This window comes from Sceloporus occidentalis, unplaced genomic scaffold (genome assembly GCF_023333645.1).
Source record: "Sceloporus occidentalis isolate IW3139 unplaced genomic scaffold, rSceOcc1.0.p SCAF_133, whole genome shotgun sequence".
In the NCBI taxonomy this organism is placed as follows: domain Eukaryota; kingdom Metazoa; phylum Chordata; class Lepidosauria; order Squamata; family Phrynosomatidae; genus Sceloporus; species Sceloporus occidentalis.
The window spans coordinates 352,647-368,024 of record NW_028317113.1 but is presented as its reverse complement, the minus strand read 5'-3'; the positions used below and the strand labels follow the sequence as shown (position 1 = coordinate 368,024).

The 15,378-nt window shown below is 41.2% G+C and overlaps 1 protein-coding gene across 1 annotated transcript; it reads right to left on the bottom strand.

Annotated features, from left to right (window-relative positions):
- Positions 1-596: 596 nt before the first annotated feature.
- LOC149281382 (transmembrane protein 35B-like) lies at positions 597-15,378 on the bottom strand. The gene is made up of 3 exons (XM_089499360.1): positions 15,271-15,378; positions 5,959-6,139; positions 597-727 (listed from the first exon to the last, which is right to left on the bottom strand). Exons 1-3 carry the CDS (start codon positions 15,376-15,378, stop codon positions 597-599), a joined length of 420 nt encoding a protein of 139 aa, XP_089355486.1.

The following is a 15,378-nucleotide window of genomic DNA, read 5'->3' as shown; positions in this document are numbered from 1 at the left end:
GCCATGTGTGACATTTTTATCCAGAGGAATTGGTGTTTTAGTTTTTTGGGGGGGTTTGTTCCAAATGTATAAGCTTTTGCCCAAATTACTTTTCTTATATAGCCTTAAGTCAGTTGAGCTTCGCATTGTATAAAGCAGGTTGATAAGAAATACACAGTTTGTGGTGTCCTGTCCGAAAATTGCCCTTGTCAAAGATCTCCAAGTCAGAATAAAAAAAAATACATCATACCATCAGAAACAAGCGATGATCTCTGTAGTCATCCAAATGACACGTTCAATGAACTGCGAAACAAGTGTAAGACAAATATTGATTTATTTTCTCTCTGTGCAAAAAATGGTGAGGGCTATTCTCCTAACACATCAGTTATGAGTTTTGAAGTGACAACGAGACAGTCACCAGAAAGGAAATGTATTAGAAGAGCACAGTGTCATATAAAGTAAAGGCAATTAGCCTACAACCATTATTGTTTTTTTTTTGTTTGTATCTTACAGGAACAGTCCATTGAAAAAAAGGCACCTCAACATACACACATTATAGAAAAACATTTCACACAGTGGAAAATGGTTGGTCCTGTTTGAGGAGGATCTTATTCTTCTTACTCAAACTTTGATTTTGCTCTTCTCCCTTGACCCCTGATATTAAGAAGCAGCAGGAGACCCAGACAGACTGTGGCTGGAGCACACATGGCAATTGGTTCCTTTAATACCAGGAGGGTGTAGATGGCACCTGAATTGAGTGACAAAATAGGAGAATGGTGAGCACGTAAAGCAAGAAAGGGGTATACAAAGGAACAGGTACTGCTACATGATGAAGTGGCCGCTATACCAGGCTTGAAGGAAGCAGCATGCAATATCAGTGTGGATAAACCATAAGCATGATCACAGTAAACCACAATCTCGTACTGAACACTGTACCAAATATGAAGGAATTTGAAGGGGCTCAAAACATGTGCTACAAATGTTGTTGGACATACGCAATAGCTAGAAGAAACACTATAGAGGTGAGTGCGGTTACTTGCCAAAAACTGTAATTTTGTAAGTTCACATTAAACAAAGTTCTGAGGAAACAAGAGAAAACATGCAAACTATTGGTGCATGGTCATCAAAAAACTGGACTGTCCCTACATTGTGCAATAAGGTATGAAGCAAAAAAGATATTACTGTAACCATGCAATAAATGAGAAAAAGGTGATCATGCTTAGTTAAACCTAGTATTCGAGCATTGGGGCTATGAACACAGGGATTAAAACATTTACAGGGATACACTGTGTAATCCTTTCAATTTCTCATATGGCACTCACTACAGTTTCCAGTGGTAACTGACAAGGTTAATTGGGGCCAGTCAAGAACATCACCAATCAGGCACATTTATCAGCAGCTGGATGGCTGGCATAGACATAACATGCTTAAAGAAGGGATGCTCCGCAGAATATTGTAAATCTGCAGATTAACGGCGCCCCCTGCTGCAGAAAATAGGTCAAATAACACCTGTAAAGTCCCAGTAACACCAAGTCAACTAAAATCTAGTTTAGGTTTTTACTCAGCCTTATGAATTTATTTTTATCAGAATAAGCTGCCTGAATGCTCAATAACACGATGTCTGAGGGAAGGCTGCGTAGTATAGAATTATGCATTTTATGATATTTAACAGCCTAAAGGCAATATCAAACTAGAGAAATATAAACATGAATCTTTCATTGTGAATAAAGCAGGTGGCATTGGAGAGCTAATTGGTTCAGAGATGCTAACATTCAAAGACAAGTCCCTTATATACATGCTGTACAGATGGTATGCATGGACAACACAGCAAACATCATGGCCATGTATGTAAATAGCCACAAGTCAGTGATCAATAGAAGTTGTTATATTGGTGATTGATTTCAATGGACGAAAATCTGGACAGTCTACCAAAATTGGCAGGAATTATGATAAACAGTAGTCTAACACAGAATAGCAACACCATAGGGAAGACTGGACATGTAGCAATAGTATACTGCCTATGTGTTGCATTTTCAGCGGATGTGCCGGCACTGGAAGTTGTATACGCGTATTGCATAGATGTCCCCCGTCGGCCCCGCAAGACACCCGGGAGTCTGCTCTTGTAAGTCTTGGGGGCAGAGGTAAAACGCGTAAACAACCTCCGCAGCTGGTGACCGTCCGCACGATACGCTTAGACAACCTCCCGTGCCGGCACCCCCCCCGTGGAAAGTGCTGGCAGGGGAGGCTGTCTGAGCGTATCAGAGAGTAGGATGCAGGTCCCCTGCACCGCTGCGGGGGATCTGTATCCTAACCCCGCTGCCTGCCCGGCGCCCGGGACTGCATGTCCCGGGCGACGGGCGCTAGATCCCGAATATAGGCCGCACCCCCACTTTAAAGACTTAAAGTGGGGGAAAAAAGTGCGGCCTATATTCGAGCCAATACGGTATTTAATACTACCAATTTTAGATGTGCCGTGGGAGAAAGAAGGGAGATGCTCGATTTTATTAGCATTAGTTGCTCCTGCAATGTAGCTTAGCATTGAAGAAAGTGGATGTTATTTTATTCTGTTCCAATAAAGTTCCTTTCTCTGCAGTTAAAAAATATACTACCTCAAACAAAGGCTCATTTGAAATACCTCGGGATGTCTAGTTTTCAAAAATATGTTTTTTTTAAACTGTCCGGCTTCAAAAGATGTCTCAGTTAGGACATTAAGGCAGGATGATCATATGTCAAAATTCCAAGTTGAAAAACTGAAATGCACGTGTCATAAATGTGGCGTTTTATCCCCCCAAATAACCTGACAAAGCTATATATGCATGGGTGGAATCATTCAGAAAATGTTGCTGAATACATATGGGGGTGTTTGGTAGTAACATATACCAAGAGCTGTAAATTCATAACTAAAAGTACAATGTGTGATTAAAAAACACAAATTATTATTATTATTCTTTATTTCTAAAGCGCCGACAGATTCTGCAGTGCTGTACAAGGTGAAAAGGTTACAGATAATGACAGGTACAATACAACAATTGACGTACAGATACAAGAGGAATGAGGGGCCCTGTTCCCACAGGAGCTTACAATCTAGGAAAGATTGACTATCGCAAATTTGCTGGTGGTAGAATTCATTCGTGGAAAGAGTTAATATACCAGCATTTGATATACCCTGGGGTGCCTAAGTTTTCAAAAATATATGGTTTCATGGGGGTAATCTGAATTGGCCAGCTTCAAAGATATGCCAAAAAGGACATGGGCGTATGATGGCAAGATGTCAAAATTTTATGACGTCACTTAAAAATAAATGCACACCTGAAATTAAATAATTTTATGTCATTTATTTAGATAATTATATAAAGCAATTATTTGATGGAATAAAATTTTTAAACAAAAAGGTAAACCACAAAAAAAAATAATAAAAAAAAAAATGCACAGACAGAAAAAAAGTGCTACTGTGCAAGTGATCAATGGCAAGGAAGGGGTTATGCGTTGTTTGAGGTTATTGCTGCTAAAGGATGTTAGACCAGTTATTAAATCCAAGGGTTCATTTTTCTAATGGGTGTTTTCAATGAAGACATGAAAGATCACACTCTGTTTGTGTGTCATTGGCTTAAGCACCTAGTGTACGTCTATATGTGTGACTTACATGTATATCAGATCGCATTTTATGAACAATTAACAAAGAAAACTAAACCAAAGGGTTTGCTTACTTTTTCTTGCCACTTTAGATTAATGAGCAAAGCTAATGTTTTTTCATATTGGCTTCGCCATGTAATCACCATGACTGTCCTGTTTTGACACTAGTAATAAAAAAGTTGCCCTTTAACTACAAGTAACTTGAATTAGGGATGCACGATATATCAGTGGCATTAGCATTAGGGCATTAGCGGCAAAATGCTGAAATAAAAAAAGGCAGAAAATAATCGTGTGTGCGAGCAGCATCTCGACCAGGAAAAGCAGGAACCCAGTGGAGTCACATGAATGCCCATCACATGACTCTGCTCTGTTCCTTCTTCCCCTGGGGGGCGTGGCCAGAGAAGTTGTTCGAGAGGAAGCAGCAGAGCCCCTGCAGTAGTCTGCAAGTGAGAGATCTGCAGTTCAGGTAAGGGGGAGGATGTATGAGAAAGTATGTGTAATTAAGGGAATGAATGAGTATCTGTAAATGAATGAGTATACGAGTGTGTTGGGGGGTGTCATGACACTCCTATGATGCCCAGGTTATAGCATGTGCTGGCTGCCTGGGCATGATAGGAGTGGGATTGCTGTTTTATATATATATCAGGGCTCGACAAATCCCAGGCGCCAGGTCGCCATGGCGACAGAGAATTTTGTCCTGGCGCCTAGGTGTTTGTCAGCCTGTTACATTCACAGAAAATTGCGCTGCGATCGCGGCATTTAGGGGTTAATTCCCGTTTTGTACGGGGCTCTGCTGCTGGTGGCAGACCAGCAACAGCAAAAACGAGCCCCCACAAGCCCTTTGATGACGCCTGTAGGCATGGAAGCCTACAGCAGTCATCAAAGAGACTCCCCCCTGCAATGGCTGGTCTATAGACCAGCAATTGCGTCCCAGCTTCCAGAGGCAGCTTCAGGGACAGGGGAGAGGGTTCTTCGGTCTCCACATGAGTGTGGACACCAGCCCCAACACCCCCTTGCTGCCTGATCGCTCCCTGGGAGCGACAGTGCAGCGTTAACCCCTTCAATGCCACAATTGTGTATGACACATTCGTGGCATTGCAGGGGTTAACATTTGTCCCCACAAGCTTGTGGGGACTAAATATCAGGCAATGCTATGCTCCAATGGAACATCAGCATTGAAAGAGTAAAAAAAAAAAATAATAATAATTTTTATTTTTTTTTAAAACAGCACTGACCTGAAAGTAAGTGGGCTGATGATTAGATCACTCCTGACCAACTGTTAGTTTAAAAAAAAAAAATCCTGGCTCCTTACTTTTTTAGCTGGCGCCTAGATTCACAACAAATTTGTCAAGCCCTGATATATATATATATATATATATATATATATATATAATGTCTATTATATAATATTGTTATTGATTTTTTTGGTGTGTTAACCCTTTTTATTAAAATTAAGTAACAAACCAAAATTGGACAAAAATGTAATAATAATATATATATATATATATATAATTGTTAACAGCAATTACACTCCTATCATGCCCAGGCATACCTTGATTCCATCATGTACTGGCTGACTTTGCACGATAGGAGTGTGATTGCTGCTAATAATCATATAAGTGTTATTAAAAATCACACTCCTATCATGCCCTGGTTCTAGCATGTACTGGTTGCCTGGGCATGATTGCTATTAACAATCATATATAGATATATTTAATATTGTTATTGCATTTTTTTCCCATTTTGGTGTGTTACTTACTTATAATAAATGTGTGGTTATTTATTTTTTTAGGAGGTTTAATTTTCGGTTTGGTTTCAGGCCAAGTGAATCCTGAATTTTCGGTTTAGGTCCAGAATTTTAATTTCGGTGCATCCCTAGAATAGCAGTATTCTGATTACGATTAAGGTACACTTAACATTCTGAAAGTGAGAGGGTGTCACTGCACAGGCGATTTGCTAACTTACCTGAAAGATTTGACCCTTTCCCTTTACGGAGTCACACAGAGAAAAAAAAAGTTTCATGGAGAACTTAGCCAATTTCCCACATCACACTTATACCCACAATGATTTGCTTATCACTTATAATTAGAAGTAAATGTTAAACAGCTGTTAAGCTGTAGACCAAACAGGATAGAACCATGGGAACCTTATTAGAATAAAACTTATTTTGGATAAGGGCATATAAGGATAGCTCTATTTTTTTATGTTAGTGTTATAATGTTATTGTCAATTCTGTATATTGTTAACTTTAATATTATTGTTATTTCCACTCCTGCTTTGGAATCTGTTGGAGCTCTATAAATAAAATGCATTGTAAAGACAAACAAACAAAAAAACCTATCTCACCGATCATAATAACGCAGAGTACAAAGTTGCTGATTTCCTGCAGAATCTGCGGCCCCACAGCTAACAAGATCCCAGCCACCAATTCCACCCAGCCCACAGCCTGCATGTACAGCATCGGGTCTGGTTTGTAGCCCAGCTCCTTCAAAGGGAAGACATCAGAAAACTGCACAAATTGGGATTTCTGTAGGAAATAAGAGGATAGGTTTAGTATTTTTTTTTCCAACTGAATATCATTTATCTATGACAAGAACACCCCCAAACAGTTTTAAGCAAGGACAGCCTTACGGTGTGTAGCACCCTAGACATGGTTGGTTTGAGGGCAATTTCCCTACCCGAGAAAGACAGCAGGAGGAGGTGGGGTTTAGCGGGGTCAGGTAATGTTGTGTAGCACAGTAGTGGCTTCAACATGATAAGTGAGTTGTGTGTGAGTCTAGGCATATTGGTGTATGTGAACATGTGTGTCTGGGAATTGTATGCCAAAGCAAAACCCTAAAGCAAAGACTGGAGATTACCAGGAAAGCGGAGAACTCTGGGCACAAAGGTGGAGTGGCTTAAGCTCCAACCACCTTTTCTCCAGGGGTTGAGCCCCAAGGTGCTAGCTTGTGATGATCCAACAGGAGCCACAAGATCCCCATAGTAAGGGGTCAGAACACAGGAAAGGTGCAGAATATTAGGAACAAAGCCTAAGTCAGAAAACAGTAATGTAAAACAAGCCAGGTAAGAACAGGAAGCAGGACTAGATTTGTATTAACAGGTACAAGACACTGAGTATAAGACCATCCAAGTGCAATGATAGCTGGGAGTCCTGGGGATTAAAAAGGCTGGTCACAGGTTGCCAATCTTAGCTCAGCCCTACTCAGGAATAGTAGCGCCAGGACAGGAGAGGCTGTTCACAGGTGAGAACACTTGGAAATGACAGCCTGGTGCCGCCCAGTAGCAGCAGAGACTGCACAGACTGTGATAGTATGTTAGTGTGAGGGGCTGCATGTGTCTCTGGGTATGTTTGTGTGTGTGGTATTAGGGATGACAAACCAGTTATAGGGAGTCAGTTGGTTTGTCATCCCAAACACCATTTCTATGTTGGGCTGGAGAAGATGAGTCATCTTGAACAACCATATATACCAGGAACAAATATTTAAATATAAATAACAGACATTGTCTACTAAACAAAGAAACAAAAATGTACAATACAGTTTGTGGCATCCATTTTGTATATACAGTATCTCACACAAGTATAAGTACACCCCTCACATTTTTGTAAATATTTTATTATATCTTTTTATGCGACAACACTGAAGAAATGACACTCTACTACAATGTAAAGTAGTGAGTGTACAACCCGTATAACAGTGTAAATTTGCTGTCCCCTCAAATACCGTATTTGCTCGATTATAAGACGACCCTGATTATAAGACGACCCCCCAAAATCTGAATATTAACTTAGGAAAAAAAGAAAAAGCCTGAATATAAGACGACCCTAAAGGAAAAAAGTTTTACCAGTAAATGCTAATTCATGTAAACTATTTTTTTTAATAAAAGCTATGATTGAGAAAAATATTTTTTTTGTTTTTATTTCTTGTATTTTCCAACCTGTCCCCCAGTTACGCACATCTGCCCCCAGGCTTGCCACTCCAATATGGCACTGTGGCCCATGATATGCCTTTTAACCCTCTATATGCCACTGTGCCCCATGGTATGCCTTTTGACCCCCTATGTGCCACTCTGCCTCCAGAAATGCCTTATACCCCTATATGCCACTCTGCCTCCAGAAATGCCTTATACCCCTATATCCCATTCTGGCATTTAGGGGGTTAAAATGCATATTATGGGGCAGAGTGGCATATAGGGAGGTATAAGGCATTTCAGGAGGCAGAGTGGCATTAAGGGAGTTAAAAGGCATTGTATAGAGCACTCTGCCTCCAGAAATGCCTTATACCCCTATATGCCACTCTGGCATTTAGGGGGTTAAAATGCATATTATGGGGCAGAGTGGCATATAGGTGTATAAGGCATTTCAGGAGGCAGAGTGCTCTATTAAATGCCCCCTTAACGCCACTCCAGAAATGCCCTATGCCCCCATTTAACACACACACACACACACACACCCTATACCCCCATTTAACTAACACACACACACACACACACTCTCCCCTCCCCTCCCCTCTCAGCCCTCTCTTACCGGTGCTTCCAGCCGGGGCAGCGGGTTGACGTCGCCTTCTGCTGCAGCCGGAAGGAGGTGGAGTTGGCAGCGGGGGTTTGTCTGCGTCCGTCGCGTATACTTTCCCCGGCTGTCAGAGATCAGAGTTCCCCGCACCGGTGCGGGGAACTCTGATCTCTGACAGTCGGGGAAGGTTTGCGCGACGGACGCAGACAACCCCCGCTGCTAGCCACACCTCCTTCCGGCTGCAGCGGACGTTGTCTACGCGGATCGCGTAGACGTCAACCCGCTGCCCCGGCAATACAGCAGGAAGCACCGGTAAGTGTGTATGATGGGGGGGGGTGGGACAGGAGGATCCAGGTCCCCTGCAGCGGTGCGGGGGATCTGGATCTTAGTCTCCTAATCAGACTCTATTTGAGGTCTGATTAGAAGACGACCCCGATTAGAAGACGAGGGGTATTTTTCAGAGCATTTGCTCTGAAAAAAACCTCGTCTTATAATCGAGCAAATACGGTATAACTCACCACACAGCCATTAATGTCTAAACCTTGGCAACAAAAGTGAGTACACCCCTAAGTGTAAATGTCCAAATTGGGCCCAATTAGCCATTTCCCCTCCCCGGTGTCATGTGACTCGTTAGTGTTACAAGGTCTCAGGTGGGAACGGGGAGCAGGTGTGTTAATTTTGGTGTTATTGCTCTCACACTCTCTCACACTGGTCACTGGAAGTTTAACATGGGACTTCATGGCACAGAACTCTCTGAGGATCTGAAAAAAGAGTTGTTGCTCTATGTGACGGATCGTCCTGTGCCCCAGACTGGACACATCCGCCCGTCAGCTCCTTCCCTCTCCCAGTAAGCGGACACGCTGTGGCTGTCCGAAGAAAGCAGTCACAGACCAGCACTTCCCTCAATCATGAGACAGGACTTCATGCTTTGAGGTTAAAAACAGAACTCTCTTTATTACAAACACACAGAATTTATATACAATCTCCATTCACTGTGCAAAAAACCCAACCCCCAATCCTATCAGCCACATCCCATCACAAATCCCATCGGTATACAGGGGATGTATCCGGTGAGGGGATTAAGGGATACAATGGGTTCCCCCACCTGTGTTATCCCCCCTGTAGTGCGGGTGCCGTCTGGGCAGACAGGGCTGTGCTGGCTGATTAAGAGCCCCGGCCAGATTATAGGATCGTCTCTTTGAAGGCTGGAGCTGCAGCCACATTCAAACAAGGTACAAATAAATATAATAACAATAACAGTGAAGATCAGACAGGGTTCTTCACACTCTACATAAAGATGGCCTAGGCTATAAGATTACCAAAACCCTGAAACTGAGCTGCAGCACGGTGGGCAAGACCATGCAGCGGTTTCACAGGACAGGTTCCACTCAGAACAGGTCTTGCCATGGTCGACCAAAGAAGTCGAGTGCACATGCTCAGCATCATATTCAGAGGTTGTCTTTGGGAAATAGACATATGAGTGCTGCCAGCATTGCTGTAGAGGTCGAAGGGGGGGGGGGGTCAGTCTGTCAGTGCTCAGATCATACGCCGCATGCTGCATCAAATTGGTCTGCATGGCTGTCCTCCCAGAAGGAAGCCTCTTCTAAAGATGATGCACAAGAAAGCCAGCAAACAGTTTGCTGAAGACAAGCAGACTAAGGACATGGATAGCTGGAACCATATCCTGTGGTCCGATGAGACCAAGATAAACTTATTTGGTTAAGATAGTGTCAAGTGTGTGTGGCGGCAACTAGGTGAGGAGTACAAAGACAGGTGTGTCTTGCCTACAGTCAAGCATAGTGGTGAGAGTGTTATGGTCTGGGCCTGCATGAGTGCTGCTGGCACTGGGGAGCTACAGTTCATTGAGGGAACCATGAATGCCAACATTTACTGTGCATTACTGAAACAGAGCATGATCCCCTCCCTTCAGAGACTGGGCCTCAGGACAGTATTCCAACATGATAATGACCCCAAACACACCTCCAAGATGACTACTACCTTGCTAAAGAAGCTAAGGGTAAAGGTGAAGGACTGGCCAAGCATGTCTCCAGACCTAAACCCTATTTAGCATCTGTGGGGCATCCTCAAACGGAAGGTGGGGAAGCGCAAGGTCTCTAACATCCACCAGCTACATGACAGGGAAGTCAGAAGCACCGGTAAGTGTGGGGGGGGGGGGTCGGGGGAGTGTTAAACGGGGGGCATAAGGCATTTCTGGAGGCAGAGTGCTCTGTGAAATGCCTTTTAACCCCCTTAATGCCACTCTGTCTCCAGAAATGCCTTTTTAACCCTCTATACGCCACTCTGCCTCCTGAATGCCTTAAACCTCCCTATATGCCACTCTTCCCCACAATATGCCTTTTAACCCTCTAAATGCCAGAGTGGCATATAGGGGTATAATGCATTTCTGGAGGCAGAGTGGCACATAGGTGGTCAAAAGGCATATCACGGGGCACAGTGGCATATAGGGTTAAAAGGCATATCATGGGGCACAGTGGCATTTAGAGGGTTAAAAGGCATATCATGGGGCAAAGTGGCATATAGGGGGTATAAGGCATTTCTGGGGCAGATGTGCATAACTGGGGGGCTGGTTGGAAAATAGAAGGAAATAAAACCAAAATATTTTTCTCAATCATAGCTTTTATTAAAAAAATAGTTTAGATGAATTAACATTTACTGGTAAAACTTTTTTCCTATAGGGTCGTCTTATATTCAGGCTTTTTCTTTTTTTCCTAAATTAATATTCAGATTTGGGGGGTCGTTTTATAATCAGGGTCGTCTTATAATCGAGCAAATACGGCAGTATATCCTGAAAACCCAGCATCCAAAACGTTTGAAGAGATACATTTTAAGTCATTACTTTAAACCCAAAACCACTAGAAATTGCAGAGCGATGCAAATTTTATAGTAGGCATGAAGATGTGCAATCATTTACAGTGGCTTTACATAAATTAGCCAGTACCTATAATTTTGGGATTTATCAATAGCTCTCAGAAACCAAATTGTTATAGACCTTAAAGCAGGAGCTATTCAAGGGAAATTATTGACAGAGCAAATGTACAACACATTTCGTGAGACAAAAATGTGCAACACCAAACACAAAAGCAAAGTTTCAAACCTTCAAATTTAATTTCAAGCTCTTATTACAGATGTGGAACAGCAGGCCATGATGCAATATTTTTGCAATGATACATTGTGGTAAACAGGGTAATTTCAAAATGTTTGTCAAAACTTAAAGGAAAAGGTGGACTAACAAAATCAGCTGGATTTTCAACGTGATTCTATATATTCAGACGGGGATGATACACTCAGACATCTTTCTATCTGCACAATAAGCAGAAGTTCATCAAGTATCAACATTGCACTGACCATTGATGAAAAGAAATGTCATGAGTGGCAGTATTGTAATCAATAAACATGCTCTCAAGTTGAACTGTAAGTTGATAAAACTGACAAAAGTAAATCAAAAAGGTATTCATTAGAGACTCTAAAACCACTGGGATACGTGACAGTTACAGTAACATATTAAAATGTTACTAAAATGTGTTACCACTATATGTGTTAGAGAAGGGTGGGGCCCCACTGTTTGGTCTCAATTGGATCGATGCACTTGATTTCAGCCATATACAATATGGAGGCGGACGCCTGCCTGATTTAAAAGAGTCTAGTATTCAAAAATATACTAGAATTGAATTGGATGACTTCAAAGATTGTTCTTAAAAAAAACCAAAAAAACACATTGGGTATTTCTAAACTCAGGACCATTTATTTTGCAAATTAGATGATACGGTCAAAATAATGGTATATAAAGGAAGCCCTTCTTGTGCTGAAAATAAAAATATATATCATTTGTGTGGGTATACTAAATGAGAGAAGAAAATTACAGCTAAACACAAGCACCGCAAGAACTACCTCAGTCTTTAAGGGGTTAGTACACACAAAACTGGACCCACACACAAACACATTTTAAAACTGCATAACTGTTATTATATTCTGAGGCAGACATTGACGGTGGTGCAGCATAAATCATATCACTATATACTGAGCCAGACATTGACGGTGGTACAGCATAACTGCTATCATTATATACTGACGCAGTCTTTCATGGTGGTACAGGATAACAGCTATTATTATATACTGAGCCAGACATTACAGTGGAACAGCATAACTATTATCACTATACACTGAGATAGACATTGACAGTGGTACATGATAACTGCTATAATTTTTTACTGTGACCAAATCCGCCATTTTTCACACATTTTTTATATATTGCTGACCAGACAAAGTGCTGCACTGCAGTATGAATGATGTATAACTAATTGGTTCCCTTACATGAGTCTATACACATACTGCATGGCAGCACCTTACCTGGGCTGGTCTTCAATATGAAAAACGTACACATGTCCTGGAAAACATGGCCGATGTGGTCACCCTGAAAAAGACACTGACAGTGGTATATAGTAATAGGAGTTATGCTCTACCATCGTCAACTAGATTGGTTTGTTATGTGATTTTTAATTTAACTACTCATATAATGTATTGTCTGGCTCACTATAAAGAGATGGGAGTTATGACATACTTTAGAGCATAACTCCTATCACTACATACTGAGCCAGGCACTGATGGCACTGAAGCATAGCTCCCACCACTATACACTGAACAAGATATTGACAAAAGTACAGTATAACTCCTATCACTCTTACACATGTTCTAATGCTTTCTCACTCACTCACTCTTCCTCCCTCTCTCTCTCTGAATTTCTCCCTACCCTACACTGTTACTTTTCCTTCTCCACCTCCTCCTCTTCATTCTTCCTCTTGGCTCTTCTTATTCTGTGTCCTTCCGGTACGGTGGGTTTTGATGCATGTTTTGGATCATTGCCCTGCTGGAAGATCCAACCATGGTCCATTTTAAGCTTTCCGGCAAAGGCAGTCAATGGTTTATCAAATATCAACAGATATTAAATGGAGTCCATGATCCCAGAAAAACAGCCCCAAAACATTAAAGAGCCACCACCATATTTAAACATGTGCACGAGGTACTTTTCCATATTGTCTTTATTGCCAAAAAACAGAAATGCCTCCATACATTGAGAAAGGCAATGCCCCCTGATTGCCCTGTGATTGTGCCAAAAAGCAACAAGCGCCATTAGCGAGTGACATTGCTGCCATCCACAAAGATGGCGACGCCAACTAAAAAACTAATAGAGGGTCTGCCCAGAGAATTCTTAAGCTATCCCTGCAGGCTGAATAAAAGTACTGCATTCATCCATGCAAGGCAACTACGTGATTAGTAAAATATATTAAAAAAATGTAATTAAAAAACATATATACAAATGTAGTAACATGTAAAAATAATTTTCTAGTGATGTCACCACCAGGGGTAACATCCAGTTCCAACAAAATGTTAAAAAAAATAAAAAATTTTTTAAAAAAGGCATGGAAAACGGCAGGATTTGAAATATCCATGGGCCTGCATCAAAGATTTCCCAAACAGGACATGGGTGCAGGCTGACTAGATGTCAACCACCCCCCCACACACACACACAAAAAAAACAAACCACAGAGCTCCCAAATGTGCCCTTTAAGCCCCTAGACAACCAAACCTATGCATGGACGGTATCACTGCACTCGGGAGATGTTGCTGAACACAACAGTTTCCAAAAATATATATGGTTTGATTGGGTAAGTTTATTTGATTGACTTGAAAGATGTCCCAAATAGGACATGAGCCCATGATTACCAGATTTAAAAAAAATGAAATAGCAATAAAAGCATTGGGTATTTCTAAAATCAGGGCAAATATTAGAATCTATTTAGAAGGCTTTTTCATTAGCTTTTGCAGATGAGTAAAAGATTTTTCAAATAAAAAGTTAGAAAAAGTCCTTAAAAAAAAAAAAGAAATTCACCATAATTTTTTTTATCGTAAATTAAATAAGATAAAAATAATAGTATCTAAAGAAAGCCCTGCTTGTGCTGAAAAAAATATAATGTGTGTGGGTGCACTAAATAAGAAAGAAGAAAATAACAGCTAAATAATAACACTGCAAAAATGTTAAAACAGCCTTTGTCCAGTACACAGCCGCAGAGTCCAGCAGAAAAGAGCTTCTACTGAAACCACTGCATTAGACCCAAAAAAATCTTGAAGCCAGCTGTTGATGTCCAAGCACAGTATAAAGTACAGCAACCGATAACTGTAATTTTATCTCAGAATTATTGTACTTTAGACATTTATTTTACATGTCATCACTTGTGTGTGTGTAGAGTCCATCAAAACTCATGCCTCCCCCAATAAAACAAGCAGATTTCAGGATTCATGGCGGTGGTGTGTTAAGGCACTTTGAGGTCAATTACAAAACACTTTCGACATGCACTGCGTGGAGCTTGAGTACAAAAATGGAGGTTTTTGCAGGAAAGGCAAACTATATTGGCATAGCTCCCAACACTCCAAATAGCTGAAAGGGTGTAGTTAGAAGGCGTAATCTGGGGTGGGGGCTTTCTGTGTGACTTTGAAACTTAATGTAAATGAAGAATGGCATGCTGTACTTACATAATTTATGTGAACACATTTTCTGTTATAATAATATATATATATATATATATATATATATATATATATATATATACACATACACCGGTATATATTTCTACATATATTTAGGGCTGCAGAACACTGTGATACACTCGCAGCTCCTAGGAAAAAGGGACTTGGCTCCCAAAGATGAGACACTTTGGGTATAAATAAACATAACCTTTCCTCATATGATCTGTTTTGCTTTTTGTGAGCTATGATTAAAAAAAAACTTCTTAACCAGTTTTGATCTCCGTTTTGAAAGAACCTCTGACAAGATGATCACCGTTAAGTATAACTAGGGAGACTGATACCGAGCTGTAGACGTTCGGTTCATACACAGAGCAGGAGAGCGATTAATATGATTACGGTGTTCCTGATTCGGGAAAAAGAGAATAATCTAACCGGACTCGTTCTTGGCGAAAAGGAACGTATTATATATATATATATCACTTGGCCACAGTCTGCATAGCCACCGATTAAGGGGTTAATTACTGCATCGTCCCAATAAGGCCTTTGGATCCCCTCTCTATACAGCACACACTGGACCCAGTAAGGAGCAGCCACACATTGCTTACCATTTGTTGGTAAACATCAGCCGCTATCTGGTCTGTCAGCTTGACTACACCGGTCAGGCCAAAGAAGAGACCAAGAAGGACTCGGATGGCAGTGAATAGAAATGCCAT

Bases quoted from the DNA above. Each gene is read 5' to 3' on its own strand.
- LOC149281382 (XM_089499360.1), bottom strand. From the start codon at position 15,378: ATGGCATTTCTATTCACTGCCATCCGAGTCCTTCTTGGTCTCTTCTTT. The intron at 6,140-15,270 runs GTAAGCAATGTG...TATTTCCTACAG, and splicing joins CTGATGTTTACCAACAAATG to AAATCCCAATTTGTGCAGTT. The intron at 728-5,958 runs GTGAGATAGGTT...CACTCAATTCAG, and splicing joins ACTCTGCGTTATTATGATCG to GTGCCATCTACACCCTCCTG.